General features: G+C 44.4%; 1 protein-coding gene across 4 annotated transcripts in view; it reads left to right on the forward strand.

Annotated features, from left to right (window-relative positions):
• The first annotated feature begins 3,241 nt into the window (after positions 1-3,241).
• INTU (inturned planar cell polarity protein) overlaps positions 3,242-14,910 on the forward strand; it is a 102,266-nt gene continuing 90,597 nt past the window's right edge. The window contains exon 1 of one of the 4 annotated variants that reach the window (XM_090036613.1): positions 3,242-3,508. In XM_090036613.1, coding sequence (XP_089892739.1) covers positions 3,420-3,508 — 89 coding nt within the window. In that variant the 5' untranslated portion in view covers positions 3,242-3,419. Of the gene's footprint in view, positions 3,509-12,706; positions 12,842-14,910 lie in introns of those variants that run through there. The other 3 variants (XR_016440800.1, XM_090036611.1, XM_090036612.1) reach the window with 3 other exon arrangements.

Consider the following 14,910-nt stretch of genomic DNA (forward strand, 5'->3'; position numbering starts at 1 on the left):
GACCCACCCCCAGCCTCCCCAATCTACCCCAGGAAGGAGTCCCTGACAACACTGAACACTGTACCCTACCCCTGCCATGCTCTCAGGAGTGCTCTGCCCATTGCTGCCTTCCTTGCCATCCTGTGAGATCCTTTTAAGGGGGTCATAGGGTACAAGCCAGTAAGCACTGTAGGAAGTAAATTAGCTTTCAAATAGGATCAGCTAAATTCCAAAAAAATATGGGAGGTAACAGGGGATGGTGGGAGGTGTCTTGAGCCCGGAAAGGTTAAGAACCACTGAAACTGAGACTTTTAGTGAATTCTGTAACCTTTTGGGGAAAATAAATACAATAAAATAGCAATTTGCAGCTTAGTGAAATTAAGCTTACATGTCCAAGATTCAACTAAAATTCTTGTAAATGTCAAAGGTATACAGATTCATAGGAATCATGTTTGAGGATTTATCCTGCCTTCTTGAAGCTGTAAGGAGCTTGCCTGCAGCTCTGGGAACATAAATATATCTAGGAAAGAAAATATACTTTCCTGAATGTATTTACTGTATCACTTGTGGATTGCTCCTTTGCTTTACTTTTCCCAACTTGTAGTTCAGCTAAGGTGCAGATAGCTTGGAAATCTGTATGAAGAAATACATGATACAGACTTTTTAAATTAGTGATTTTTGTCTATTTATCAACAGCAAAGCACTGTGGGATTTCTTGTTATTGCATCGCATAAGCCAAACTAATCCTAAACTAAATATTTTACATCTTTTTCTTTTTGGCAAGCTTTGGAGGCTTTTAGATTTTTTATTTATTTATGCATTTATTTTTACAAGGTCTGTTTTGCTGGGACATAAAACAATCTAATTAAGAGTTTTCTTAGGCACAATTTGTTAAGTGTATCAAAAATGCAATACTGCTCACAATGGATGCTGCCAGTAAGTACAGCACTAGGTGCATAACTACAGTAAGAACAATAAATGACCTCTTGCAAGAACTAACTAATCAATAGAGAAAATTAACAAGCCACAGAAAGATCTACTGGCAGTGCAATGGAAATCTATTACCTCTTAAAGGTTTCTTCTTGTTTTTAAATCAGATTAAAGTTTTCCTTTTCTCATTCCCATAATAGTTGTGTCATTCTACTATTGTGCTCTACCAGAAGATACCAACATTAGAGCTCAGTTGTCCTAAGCAAACTGAGAAACTATACAATCTCTTTGTCCAAAATTACTTAGACATTTATGAGAATGGTGGAATTGTCCACATATTGGTTTTATACCCATGTAACTCTATTTAAGCGGTGTCTAATTTTTACAGATCCCAAACCAGGATTTAGCCCTGTGATTCAATAAGCATGTGATTCAACAGCCTTATGATTCAATGACTGCATTAAGTGGCAGGTGGTGTGTAACTAGGAAGATGGGAGAAACCCAGCTCAATTAGATTAGCTCTTGTGGAGTCTTAGTACAAATTTGGGACTAGAAAAAATAAACTGACAGGTTTCTCTGTTTCAAGAGGTAATAAAATATGTCAAAGGGAGGAGGGCTTTTCTGACACAGCAGAAGCTGTGGGTGAGTGGAGGGAGCTGCTAGTTGAAGGAACTGGAACTGCCACTGGGGAGTTATTTGACTGTACTTCCAGAAAAGCCTGTGTTCACAGGTCACTTGAGTGTGCAGGGAGATGACTGGAGCACCTACACTGCTACCAGCTTTCCTCAGTAGCTTGTAACAATAGCAGGCAGCTCACTCTGGAGCAGGATCTGTTCCTCCAGCCTCAGAAAATAAGAATTTTTTTTTGGAAAAATGTTCGTATTCCAGGTCAGTTTCGAATCCTATCGACTGAGTAAAAATCAATCATTCAAACACCATATGTGGCGCCATAACTGGCAAGTATCCTCTACCCCAGACTTTTCACCCTGGGGCTGCAGATACACCCAAGTCCATTGGTGGGCATCCTATGTGCAGGCCCAAGCCTAGAGGCTTCATGTTCAGATGCACCTGAGTCTCACTTGCCCTTAGCTAAAGGCCACAGGAGCAAGCTAAGGAGGAGTGCCCTGTAAACTAGGGGTGTAGCCCAGATCCTCCCACTGGAAAGCTAATTACAAGACTTGTAGGACAGCGGTTCCCAAACTCTGACAGATTCGCACCACCAATTTAAAACGATACAACCCTAAGTACCACCAGCACATTTTTCAGTTCAATCTGAAGTGCTACCAGCAAATTTTTGTCATATAAAGTAATTATACCAAATCTGCTAACATGTACCACTGACAAGTTGTCTGCCTATCACCAGTGGTACGTGTACCACTGATTGGGAACTGCTGTCATCAGTGCCATAGCAAGGTGCGGGCAAGTGGGGCGACCACCCTGGGCGCTGAAACAAAGGGGCGCCAACAGGCACTGCCCAGCCAGGGCAGGGTACTGGTTGGAAGCATGAGTGGCTTGTCTGGGAGGTGTGGGGATGGAGGAAAGGTGCCTCCTGCATGCACTATTTTTTTTTAAAGAAATGTTTCCCGTTCCAAGCCAAATTAGCCAAATCAAGTCCAAAACTGCGAGTCAGTGCAGAACCTAAGTGTCCACACACCCGGCAAACATCCTCCACCCCCACCAGGGGCTTCAGATATTGCCAAAGTCTTTTGGTGGACATCCTATGTGCAGGCCCAAGTCCAGAGACTTGGGGTTCGGATACCCCCAAGTTTCACCTGCCCTCAGCCATATGGCCACAGGAGCAAGCTAGGGAGGAGCCTCCCATTTCCATTAAGTGGGCTTTAAGCCCCAACACCTTGGTGGGTACTAAACCATGCCAGAAGAACAGTTATCTCCAGGGGCATAAGGAAAACTGCCGTCATGGACCCAGATACATACATGCTGCTTCCCCTGCTGGGTAAGTGCCGCTGCGGCAAGCATGGTGGGGGGGGCAGTAAGGGGGGCTGCCGCTGTGGGCTTTGCCCCATCACAAAACTTAGCTGCTCCAGCACCGGCTGTTGTAGGGTGCCCTGCCTGCTGGGCACTGGACAGGAGTGCACCCTCCACTGCACCATGCCATTCAACTCCCTCTCAGTCTGGACAACAGGCCAGTGCAGCGACTACGTGGAAAAGAAGAAATCCCTGATGCTTTAACACCAGGCAGAATTTTTTGGGTGGTTGTTTTTTTCCCCCTCTCCAGTGGAGCAAAGAGTGGGTTTGAATGATCCCACCCCCAAGGCCTCCCGGCCCCTGAGTGGGTGGATTCAGGAGCAGGGGAAGGCTGGGAGGAAGCGGGAGGGTTGAACAGCTCCCACCTGCTCGGCCGAGCTGCCCCGCGGCGGGGGGAGGCTCTCCCCTGCCGGGTGTAGCTCCGGGAGCCGCGAGGAGGGGGCGGGGCGGGGCGGGCCGGCCGCAGCCCGGGGCCCGCCGCCTCCCTGCCCGGCCCGGGGGGTGCTGTGCCATGCGGCGGCAGCATGTTCCGCGTGGGCAGATACAGCATCCCCAGACCCGTCACCAGGAACCTGGAGGATCTGGACTCAGTGCAAAGCATCCTGCTGCACAGGTTAGTGGGGCTCCCTCTTGCCAGCTGTTAGCCCCAGCTCTCCCCCAGCGGGATCTCTCTGCACCTCTGCTGAAGCGGGGGAGACCCCGAGAAGAGGAGCCTCCCGATCAGCCCTCCTTGCTCCTAAGTGCTGTGACTTGCTTTGGAGCAAAGGACCTGACCCTCGCCCCCACAACCTAGTGTCGCCCCCCGATCACTCCAGCCCCTGGCTCCTGGGGGTGGGCAAGGAGTGGGGCAGATCCTTTTGTTGAGGCAGGAAATGAAAATGTGCTATTGGCAGGAGGGACTGGGGGGGGGGAGGCTTTGTGCCCCCACCTCCAAGGAGCCTTGTGGCTGGGAACGGTGCAAGGGGGTGGGATGGGGACAATCTTGGCTCCTGGGGGGTTGCATTCTTGGGGTGGGGGCCGTTAGGAAAGGGAGGCTTTTTAGGGGCTCAGGCTAAGAAAAAGGGCCGGTTCATTTGTCTGAACTCGGCCCCCTGCACTGGCTTTTACTTGGTGAAAGAGACGCAAGTGCCACTCTCCTGATGATATAATAGGCATCTGATAAGCTCCGCACGTCCAGGAGTGTTTGAACAGCACCCTGGCAAAGGGTGTTTGCGTCTAAAAGCTTGCAAAGAAATTTTTTCCAGCTATGTAGCTGGTCTCATAAAAGAGATCACATTTACCCAAAGAACCTTGTCTGCCCAACAATAACCTGGCATGTTCATGTGATTGCTGGCTGTGCTGAGCCCAGAGCGCTGGCTTGCAGGATCCTCTCAAATTGGCCGTCAAGCTAAAAACAAAGGACAGTGCATCTGAAGAGTTTCTCATCTTGGAAGCGAGAGCACAAGGGGATGAGTGTAAAAGAGAGAGTTTCTTTCCCCCTGCCCCAACCCCCACCAGCCGTAACATGCAATTCTCCACACTTTTCCCACTCCAAAAAGGCCTTCACAATGAGACCCTATCAGCAAAGAAAGAACCCCTGAAAAATCCTAAAGACACCTTCCCTGCCTGCTCTGAGCAAGGCTTAGGACGGAGCCACAAACTACAATGCATCGTGCATTGTCATCAAAGCTACAAAATCATCATGCTGAGCAGCATGTTTGCCTCCTAAAGGCAACTGTTTCTTTAAAGTCATTTTGCAGCAAAGACATTTATTTTCTACTGCTGATGAAAAGCTGGAATCGGTGTCATTTCAGTGTCAGCACCAAACGTATCTCTGCCACTGGAGTGAACGGCTAATTATTAACACAGCAGCTCTTTAATCCCAAAGGAAGGCCTGAATAAACTGTTTAAAATCAGTATCTACAAACTAGCTATGAGATGAATACTACTGTGGCAATAAGTAGGTAGGGCATTCTGGAATAGATTTGTTCCCATATTGCACTTTGAGGTTGCTTTATCTGAATTGTAACTAAACACTCCCATATGCTATTAGGGACCATCTAAAATCTGAAATGTGATGGATTGTCAGTGCCTTCAAAAAAGTTTTAAAGCCATTGGAGAAACAAGTTGCCCAATGATATTACTTGAATTCATTTTCAGTGTACTGGAGCATTATTTGTACTAGAAACATATATGTTCTGACTGACTGTAAAGAAAAGCTCTATCCGTCATGCCTAACCTGTATGCGGTACGTAGCGGATGAACTTAAATAAGTTGTATCATTTTAAAATACAGTAAAAACCATGGGGAAAATCTTATTTGAAATTATTACTGCTTTGCATGGTGAAAGGGACTAGCTATTAGAAAATAAAGTAGTTATTAACCCTATAAAAATAGTCCACCAGGTCAGAATGGTCTCCATGTCTTGAATATGTGAAATACCCTTGTTGACTCATTGTAGCAGCTATATAGATGGCACCAATGGCACACCAAGTAGGAGGCAAAAATAAGTATTATACATTTATTTATTCATTCATTCATTTATTATGGCATGTGTATATCTGTTTTTATTATTTTCTGTTGCCAAGGTAAACTTCATTTTGGATTTAGGCTATTTAAATCCCTGAAATTAATTCCCTATTAAATTTATCTCACTTTGCAGCAGATGGTCTACAGGCAATAATTGCAGTGAAGTTCTCAATGAAAGCTTTGTGATTTTCTTTTTTATGAAGTAGTAAATCCTTATAATATATGCCTCTTGCCTCTCCAAAATAAATAGGTATTTTTTAAATGTTATTTTTTTAAAGGGAAAGGGATCTGTGTGTACTGGTCAATTGATGTGCCAATGTGATGCAACTCTAAAAAGGCTAATGCATTTTCAGAGTGCATTAAGTACATTCAGCAGAAACATACAAGCCATTAATAAAACCCAGTTTAGAAAAGTGCATGAAGTTTTGGTCATCTCTGTTCAGAAAAGATTATTTTAAACTGGAACAAGTACAAAGAAGGGCTATTAGGATGGTTAGAGTAATGGAAAATCAAACTAGAGAGGAGAAAGGAACAGTAAGGCTTGTTCAGGTCAGCAAAACAAACCAAAGCTGGAGAAAGCAGTATGTTTATATTTTTAAATACAGAAGGCAGGGTAGAGTTGCACCTTCTAGATGAACTGAATCAAAGATGCATATGCTTTCATGAGCAAGAGCCTTCTGCCTGACTTCAGACTAACAACAACTAAAAACCTTGCTCTGCTCCTTTAAGTGCATTCACACAGTGAATAGCCCAGAAAGAGAAGAGATCTTTAAGTTAAAGTACAAGGTCAGCACAAAATCAAGAGGTTACAAACTGAGAACAAACAAGTTTTGTCTGGACATTTAAAAAATGTTTTTAACAATCAAGAATGAAATGTTGGAATGGTCTTCCAAACAGAGTAGTGGGGCTTCGGAATTGTCAAGCTGGAGCTCGACAACTTTATAGAGAGACAGTATGATAGAGGGGGGCATTCTTGGAGCAAAAATTGATGCATGTGATCAATAGATTCAGATACTTGGTGTCTGCAATGAATCTAAAAGGAAATTCTGCCTCTGTGTAGGAGTTGCCTGAATCATATGCTTCAGGGCTTCTGCCACTTGCCTGCAGTGACCAGAATTTTTTCCCTCATTAAGGCTTATGAGTTGTTTTGTTTATTTAGTTGTTGCTTGGTTTTGCCCCTTTCTCTCCTTCCTCTAAGCATTGGACATGGCTTGCACAGACAGGAGCTTGTCTGATCACCAGGAAAGAATCCACCTCCCCCCCAATCCCCTCCCTCCCTTCCAGGACTACCAGTCATTTCTTTCCAACTGTAGCACTCTTTAAAGCAGTGTATTCTCCTTTTAACTAAAGTCTTCTGAGCATATGTTAATAGAACTGTTAGTAATAATATGTAGTCTTTTATCTATTTTAGGTTCTTGTGGAGGGTTTTTGTCTGTATGTTTGTTTTGCTTTTAAGAGAGTATTTTGTAGCTGTAGTTCATGAAACTGGTTGAAGTGAAAATGGTTTCAGCAACAATATGGAGTTGATGTCCCAGGAGGCTACTACTTATATTTATAAGGTTCAGAATATAAGACAAGACATTTTAGTCTTCTTTTCCCCACATACTAAAGGTAGACCACAAAAATGGAGACTAGAACTTTTAACAGTTCAGTACAGAAAGTCCTAGTGTTGTCTTTTTAGCAAAATAGTTTGTCTTTTAACTTTTCTTCAGATGTTTAAGCAAAACAGGTGTTAACAACAAGAAACAGAACATTAAACTAGGATGAAAATAATTTCCTCTCACCACCCAGGTTTTACTTGTTTGGAATTCATAATACACTAATCCTCCAGTTGTCCCTAGAGTTTTCCAGAAAAAAGAAATTCAGGTGCTGCAGACCACAAATTTCTGATTGTTAAATACAAAAGGGGGGGGGGTAAAATATGTGCCTTCTTTATTATATGTAGAAACAGCGATAATTTCCAAGTCCAGTGAAAAAAGGGGAAAAAAGAGGTGCGTGTGGGGGGGGGGGGGGGGCGGAGGGGAGCTAAGACCTAGTCAAAATATTATTAAACACTGGCAATATAAAACAGAGATGCTCACTGGTAGTCCAAGCATGTTCACTGGGCCTGATTCATTGTACTCTGGAAAGCAGGCAGATCTAGCCATTGGGGACTTCTGATTTAGAAGAATCCCTGCATGGTGTAAATTCAGCATACCAGATATATGCAGTCTCCCATCCCTTTCAGCTTTTGGCATAGGGAAGAACAGCTGTAGGGAACAGAGGTGGCTAGAAAAATCACTGACATAGAGCAATTGCTGTCACAATCCTCCTCCCCTGCAACACTTGCCCAAAGTAGCAAGAATAAATTATGCCCTCTTGAGTCTGATCTTTTATGCCTCTAGGGCAGAGGTGCAAAGTTGATATACAATCATCATTCCCCGTATGTGGAAGGGAGCAGTCTCATGCAATGATTTAAGCCCATAATGTCTTTCCAATAAAATCATGCTGGCATCTCTCTACCGATTTATATTTAATCATGGTTCCTAGTAAGGTGCTAAGATAGTCATCTACACTAGCCAGATCAGAATGTGTTAGTTCAAAATAAGGGCATTTCCATGTTTGTAAAAACTAAAAAATCATTCTGTCCCAGTCCAATACATTATCACAAGAGAGATCACATCATTTGGAAACACCAGACTTACCCTTACAACGTTGGTTTAAAACAGTTGATTTCCTGTTGAATAATGCTGGAGAAAGTAATACTTAACGGTAACAGTTTACATTTTTAGTTAAGTGTTTTTTGAGTCTTGGGAAGCTAATTTCGAGTAAGGTAGGGTGTCAAAATTAAGACGATGGCATTCCAAGTGGATTTAGCTGAATAAGAACAATGCACTCGCTTGTTCCAGCATTAATGTCTACACATGTAGTCAATCATGAACAACCACAAATTTAGGTAGGCCCTTGGGCAAAACAACAGATAGTTATTAACTGGTTACAATCATATGTAATATTTGAATTAATCAGTTGTCCAATAGGAGCTAATTAGAATATATGGAAATTATATAATGGCAATTCCCATCTGGCTGTATGCTTGCTTCCTCCTTGCTAATGCCATCAATACAGTAGAGAAGGTTCAGTGCTCTTCCAAATCAGGAGCACCAGTCCAACCAACTGTGCTAAATACAAAGGGTCTTCCATAAGACTAATTATTTCAAATCTGCTTTTAATGTTTCTACATGAGAAAGGGTGAAGCTTTCCTCTTCAAGAGGGTTCTTGTGGGAAAAGCTGACTTTATTAAAATAAAATCCTGCTGTGAGAGGCACTGTGCCTTTCATTCTTTAATAGTTCCCACAGCAGCAAAACAAATCTCCAAATAATTTTAGAAAACATACTTAGGAGATTTCCCACCACTTTTCAGTAGACATGTTCCATGGCCCTTTCTTTGGCAAAATGGTTATCCCTATTAAAAGAGCCAGTAGTACAGGCTCTTTCCCTCGTTTGAGGCAGCCTACATCTCTCACTCATGGAACTAACAACTGGAAACAATTAAGTAACTCTTCAACACAGTGAAATTTAACTAACAGGACCATCTGGCATAGACTATCACTCCTGTACAGGAACATTTTTGTGTACTGTTCACTGTGTTAGAGGTGCTAGAAAATATAAATGAAATTAGGGAGGGAGGGATTATATATTTTGCATTTCCAGCTTTCTATTACAATCTATATTTCACTAAAGTATCCCTTGTAGAACATCACAAGATACTAAGTTCTTTGTGGGAGTCCACAGTCAGTTGTTTATGTAAACTGTTTTGTTTTAAGGAATAAAATTGCTTGAGAGATTGGGGTGGTTAATGTTGTTACTACTTCTGTTTCTCTGGAAGTAATAAAAAGAAGGAAGTTGATGCATATCTTGCTTTTATGCCATGCCTTAAAATTATCAATTGCATGTCTGAAATAGAAATAATCAAAGCTCCGGATTTAAGAATGCTCCAATATATTTGGTTTGTATAATGAGTAAAATGTTTGTCAGATAAAACAGGAAAAGTTTATAGTGTGCCTATTGTGTCCTCTTTTGAAGCTGAACTGAGCAGTACTGCTGGACCTTTTTCCAATTATCCTTTTTTTTTCTTATTTAAGGAGAGAATATACGTGTGTCCTTCCCTGGGTGTGTATGACTAAGCCCATATACTTGCATTCAGTAGATAACAGGGTTTTATTTTTAGGAGTAAAAGCAAGGAGGCTTGCAGAGAGCCCACTTCAGAGGCACCACAAAATTCTAGTCTGAGATCCCTGTAACCATTCCAGTTGAAAACTCTTAGTAATTCAGCTAAACGTGTCCAAAACACTTGGCCTCTCAATTCACTTGGACTCATCTGTTTATTAGCTAACAGTTTCCCTGAGAGGATCTCTAGGGCAGACGTTTCACACCAGAATTTTGTGATTCCTGTCATAAACTCAGCAGTGTGACACCTATAGTGCGAAACTGCAAAAATACCCTGCTGAGCAAATAACACTTCCAGTGTCTTAGAAATGTTCCAACAGTTCTTCATCCACCCCTTCTGCGCCCTAAAATTTTGTTAGACTTATTGATTGCAGCTGCTTATAACAGAGGTCTCCACTGATTTGCCTACTGTGATGCAAAGGGCCCTTCTCAGAGATGACGGAAGGTAATTTAGAATGCTGTAAGGTGTTTGGATAGTTTAAAAATGTCCCTCTAAGGGGCATTGCTTTGTATGTGTTGACAATGACTTTCATTAACATTATGTTGCAATCACTTAGAGAGCCTAGGGGTCCTTTTTGGCCCTATAATTCTTGCTTGTTCAGCATTCTCAAGTTCCTCTTTGTCAGCTGTAATTTTTTCTATCATGCTATTTGTCCCTTTTTTCAAATTATAAATAAAAAATCCGACAGGGACACAATCCGACAGGGACACAATACAGAACTTTGAGACATCACACTGCTTAGCCATATGCTGTGATGAAAATTGACATGTAATGATATTCTGCTTTCTGTCTCCAAACCATTTTTGATCTATGACATTTCTTTGTTCTTGCACCATGATTTTAGTTTAATCAGTGGCCTCTTGCAGAACCTTTATTTAGACTTCTAAAAGGCTAAATAACTTATGCTAACTGGTTCTTCTTCATCTACTTCTATGCCTATAAAGACAAATAATTTTAAGAGATTAATGTGGCTCAATCAGGTAATGAGTCTTACTTTTTTTTCTAGTGGGAAATATGCATTCAGCATTGGTGATATCACCATGCACCAAATAACACTTGCTAACACTTTTTAAAGGACTAATGTAATGCTTCCCTGCTTTCAATCTGGACTAAACCAGAAATTGTGCCCAAGGCCTCTCTTGTCTTTCAGCTTGAATGTTCTACATGTTAGGGCCATTGTGTCATGTCTGTCCACCAGCAGCTTTCAGCTTTTTTTACACTCAAGGCATTCCTTGAATATTGTCAGTGCTTATCTTTCACTCATTTTTTGACGATGGAAAAATAACAGAGCAATTTTTTGTCACAAAGAACCCAGGAAGACCCCAACAGATCAGAAAGATTTTGATGCTAGGGATTCCTATTTGAAAGCTCTGTGTGTACTTTGTGAGATGTAGTTAGCTATGTTAGTCTAGTTGAAGGCAGGGTACATTTTGCACCTTATAGACTAACCAGAGTTCATAGGTAGCTAGGTACATATTTTCATTGGACTGAAGCTCATTTCATCAGACATTGTAAAAGGACAGACCCAAAGCTGGGTATGTTGTGAATTGTGCATGGGTGTTTGTACACTTAACAGCACTAACATTGTGCGGCACCATTAAAAGGCTCTTGATGGACTCTGGTTGAGGATCACTATTATATGCCTTGAACACCAGTCACACTGGGTGCACCTACATGTGCATTAATCTGCTGTAGTTTCGGTGCATGAAGTTTAGTACCTGTAGTAACTTGATGTGCATAAACAGCGCATGCCCCGTGCGGTTGGGGGGCACAGCAGCAGTGAGAGCGCGGCGGCGGCGGTAGGAGCACGGCAGCGGTAAGCAAGGGAGCTCCTGCAGATGCCACTGGCGCTGTTGGCGGTGGGGTGGGGAGGTGGCAAGCACCAACCAGGGGTCGATGACCAGCCGCAGCAGCCAGTAGGGATTGTGGACTGCCTGCAGATGCCACCAGCAGTGTCAGCGGGAGGGTGGCAAGTGGCCACCATAGTAACCAGTGCTAACTGTGCAATGGCAGTACATGCCTTTTTAGTGACACTAATATGCAGTAGACTAATTCTACTGCACATTAACACGGCTTTCACCCTGACGTGCTAATGTACACTACAGGTAGTCTGCTGTGCATTTAGTGTCTCGCGTAGACAGACCTGCTAAAAGGTAACTGTAAACCTCACAAATCCTTTGACAGAGGTGACATGGTGATAGATAGCTTAACCCAAGTGTTAAGCATGTGAGGTGCAGATGCCAGCAGCAGTGGGCTGTGCCAGGTGCCAGGTAGTGCTCTCAAGTGGCAGGGGTGGATCCAGAGAGGGTGCAGTGGCACAGCTATACCTCGCTTTTAGGTTGGGAGCCTCCAGGGACTTCTTTAAAGTACCTTAAGCAAGCAAGACAAGATTCTTTGGGTAAATCTGGCATCTTTTATTAGACCAACTTAAACAGTTGAAAAATTTTTTCTTTGAAAGCTTTCAGGTACAAACACCCTTCTTTAGCACCTTCTACAGAAGGGTCCTTATACCAAAAAGCATGCAGAGAAGAATTTTTCCAACTATTTGAGTTGGTTTAACAAAAGATACCAGATTTACTCAAAGAACCTCTCTCATTTGCTTAAGGCACTTAAAGGCTCAGAGACAGTGTTTTGGGGCATATTTTTGGACCAGACGGATACAGCCAACACCCCTAAAGCAAGTGAAACATCCTCACTCTTACTTTCCCCTAGCACCAAGGGGAGGGGAGCTAGGATATTTATCTGCTTTAGGCTCCTGGGGCACCTGTGCCAGCACACGAGGGAGGGAGGCAGCTGGGAGCAGGACGGTGCAGCCACACCTTGGACCCGCTCCTGGCCTCGGAGCCCAGTGAGAGGAGGGGCCGGTTTAACCCGGGGTTGATTAGTCTCACGCTTGACCCCATCCCAGCAGGAGCGGCTACACGTGAGGCCCAAGTGGACCAACTCCTAGTAGGCGCTGCGCTCCTCTCTGTCACGCCCCGCGGGGGCGGAGCCGGAAGAAGACCGGCGCGCCCCGCCCTCCTCCCCCCAAGCTTCCCCGTCTCCATGGCGCCCGAGCGGCACCAATCGCGAGGCGCTGGGGGGAGGGGGTGTCACGTGGGAGCCGCGCGCGGGTGTCATGGCGGCCGGGGACGCGGGGATGCCGTGGCAGTGAGCGGGGCCGCCGGGCATGGAGGAGCCGCCGGGAGGAGCCGAGAGCGACAGCGGCTCCTGCTCATCGTCCTTCTCGGAGTAAGGGCGGGCGGGGCTGCCCCTCCCCGGGCGCGCGGGGAAAGGGTGGGGAGGAGTGCGAGCCGTGACGTCACGCGCCGGCTCCGCGACCCCTGGGGGTTAGTCCCAGGGGCAGCAGGAGGGGGCGGGGTTACGGCCGTCCTGGCGCCGGGCTTGTGTCCCGCCCTGCGCGGTGCAAACAGACGTTCACTTATCCCTTTGTGAACGGATAAGTGCTGCTACAGCCCTGCGAGCCCATTCTGCTGTCTCAGTACCCATGAGCAACGTGTCCCTGGAGGTTTAGGGGAGGGGCACGGCATGGGCAAGCAGGGAACGCCTGCAGGCAGCCACGGCACTGTTGGCAGGGGGTGGGGGTTGTGCCCCTGACAGCGCGGCTTCTTCAGGGGTGCACCGCTGATCTTGGGGGGCACACTTGCACCCCCTGTGCATTGCCAGGGTCAGTAGTCCTGAGGTCTCTGAGGCCAGGGCACATGGTTTAATAGGGCTCATTAGTCATGAGATTTGATTGGCCTGGAAATGGGTAGGGCAGTGGGTTACACCCCAGGCTGAAGTGGCGGCTGGCCCCTGGGTTTGGGAGGCTGAGCAGTAATCAGGGTCCTTCACCAGGACTTGTAGGGGGACCCCTGGGCTTCTGGGTCTGTGGGGGTGGAGAAGAGGTGCTGGCTCCTGCAGTTGAACTGGTCCTATGTTTCTGGCCTGAGATGAAAAGTGCTGAGGTTCCTTTACCCCAGGCTGGTGTTTTGCATATAGGAGTACTAATCTGGTCCATTCAAGTAATCACTTGTGGCTCTGGGGACAAGCCTGTCAGAAAGGAAGTACAAAAACAGCACAAAAGACTTTAGCTTTATCCTGGGTTTTATGGTTTCAGGCTTTGACTAGCATTGAAACAGTGGATCACATGTGCAGCTTTAGGTGCATCTCGAACTACAGGTAACTGGAATTAGCCCTGTTTCTCTGTGGAGGTGAAGGGTTATCTTGGACTTTTCACAGGTACTTCAAGTGGGACAGTGGGCTTTGCCTATGTAGAATCCTAGAATAAATGGCTTTGTCGTGGGAGAAATCCACTGTCTGCTTTTAGCCTGCACTGGGGCAAAAAACAGAAGTCAGACTACTCTGGAACAAAGACTATTATTTTGGGAGCCTAAAGATACACAAGTCCATTGGCCCACCTGAAAAACAGTAAAGTACCAAGGTAACATTTCTTTTCCCCCCTCCTCTAACCCACCATTGAAGTTACTTGCCTTGCTTTCAAGCTGTATCTGTGAACAACTGCTTTGTGCCTATTTTGATGCTAGTTGAAGCCCTGATTACTGAGGCCTGGAATAAACCTGATGTCTGTGTTGTTGCTTTCTGGGTTGTTGGTTTATTTATTTGCTTTAACCCAGAATTCCTATTTGAAATTTCTAGGTTTACTTTGTGACTTGCAGGTAGGTGCTTGCACGCCTAGCAGTGCCAAATGTTTAAAAAAAATAAAGATTTTGAACTTTAGAAGATCTCGGGGCATCTTGGCGCTACATCACCCCAGTTGAGAATTGCTGCACTATTCAAGAAACTTTGTTATCTTGGGTGGGGTTCATGTACCCAAGGACCTATAAAGTCTCTCCCCATAATCCTATTTCTCAGTCAGATTGTAGAAACTTCAATTTGCAAGTGCTGTACAGGTTTGTGTATCTCTTAAAGAAAGTAATGACTATTTTGGTGGCTAGACAATTCTTAACATATTTCTTATAATATTATTAGACTATAACTTTGTATACCAGACTGTTTATTTCCTGGAACAAGAGCTGAGATGAGTTGGGTATCACTCCTGCAAATCGAAAGATGTCTATCTCTTAGCCCATAACTTAAGAAGGGCATGGTATGCCCAAACACAACACTTGCCTAAACATTACTTCTGACTATGTTTCAACAAAAGGTATCATCCAAAAAGAAAAATCCAAATAACTTTTCTTCCAAATTTCTGGACCATCATAGGTAAAACAATACTCCAACCTTACTACATAATTCTTAAGAGGGGTTTTTTGGTGTTACAATTTTAAAACTAATTTTGGTCAATGGGCAGCCCAGGC

This window comes from Crocodylus siamensis, chromosome 2 (genome assembly GCF_052110815.1).
Source record: "Crocodylus siamensis isolate JL-2025a chromosome 2, ASM5211081v1, whole genome shotgun sequence".
Taxonomy (NCBI): domain Eukaryota; kingdom Metazoa; phylum Chordata; order Crocodylia; family Crocodylidae; genus Crocodylus; species Crocodylus siamensis.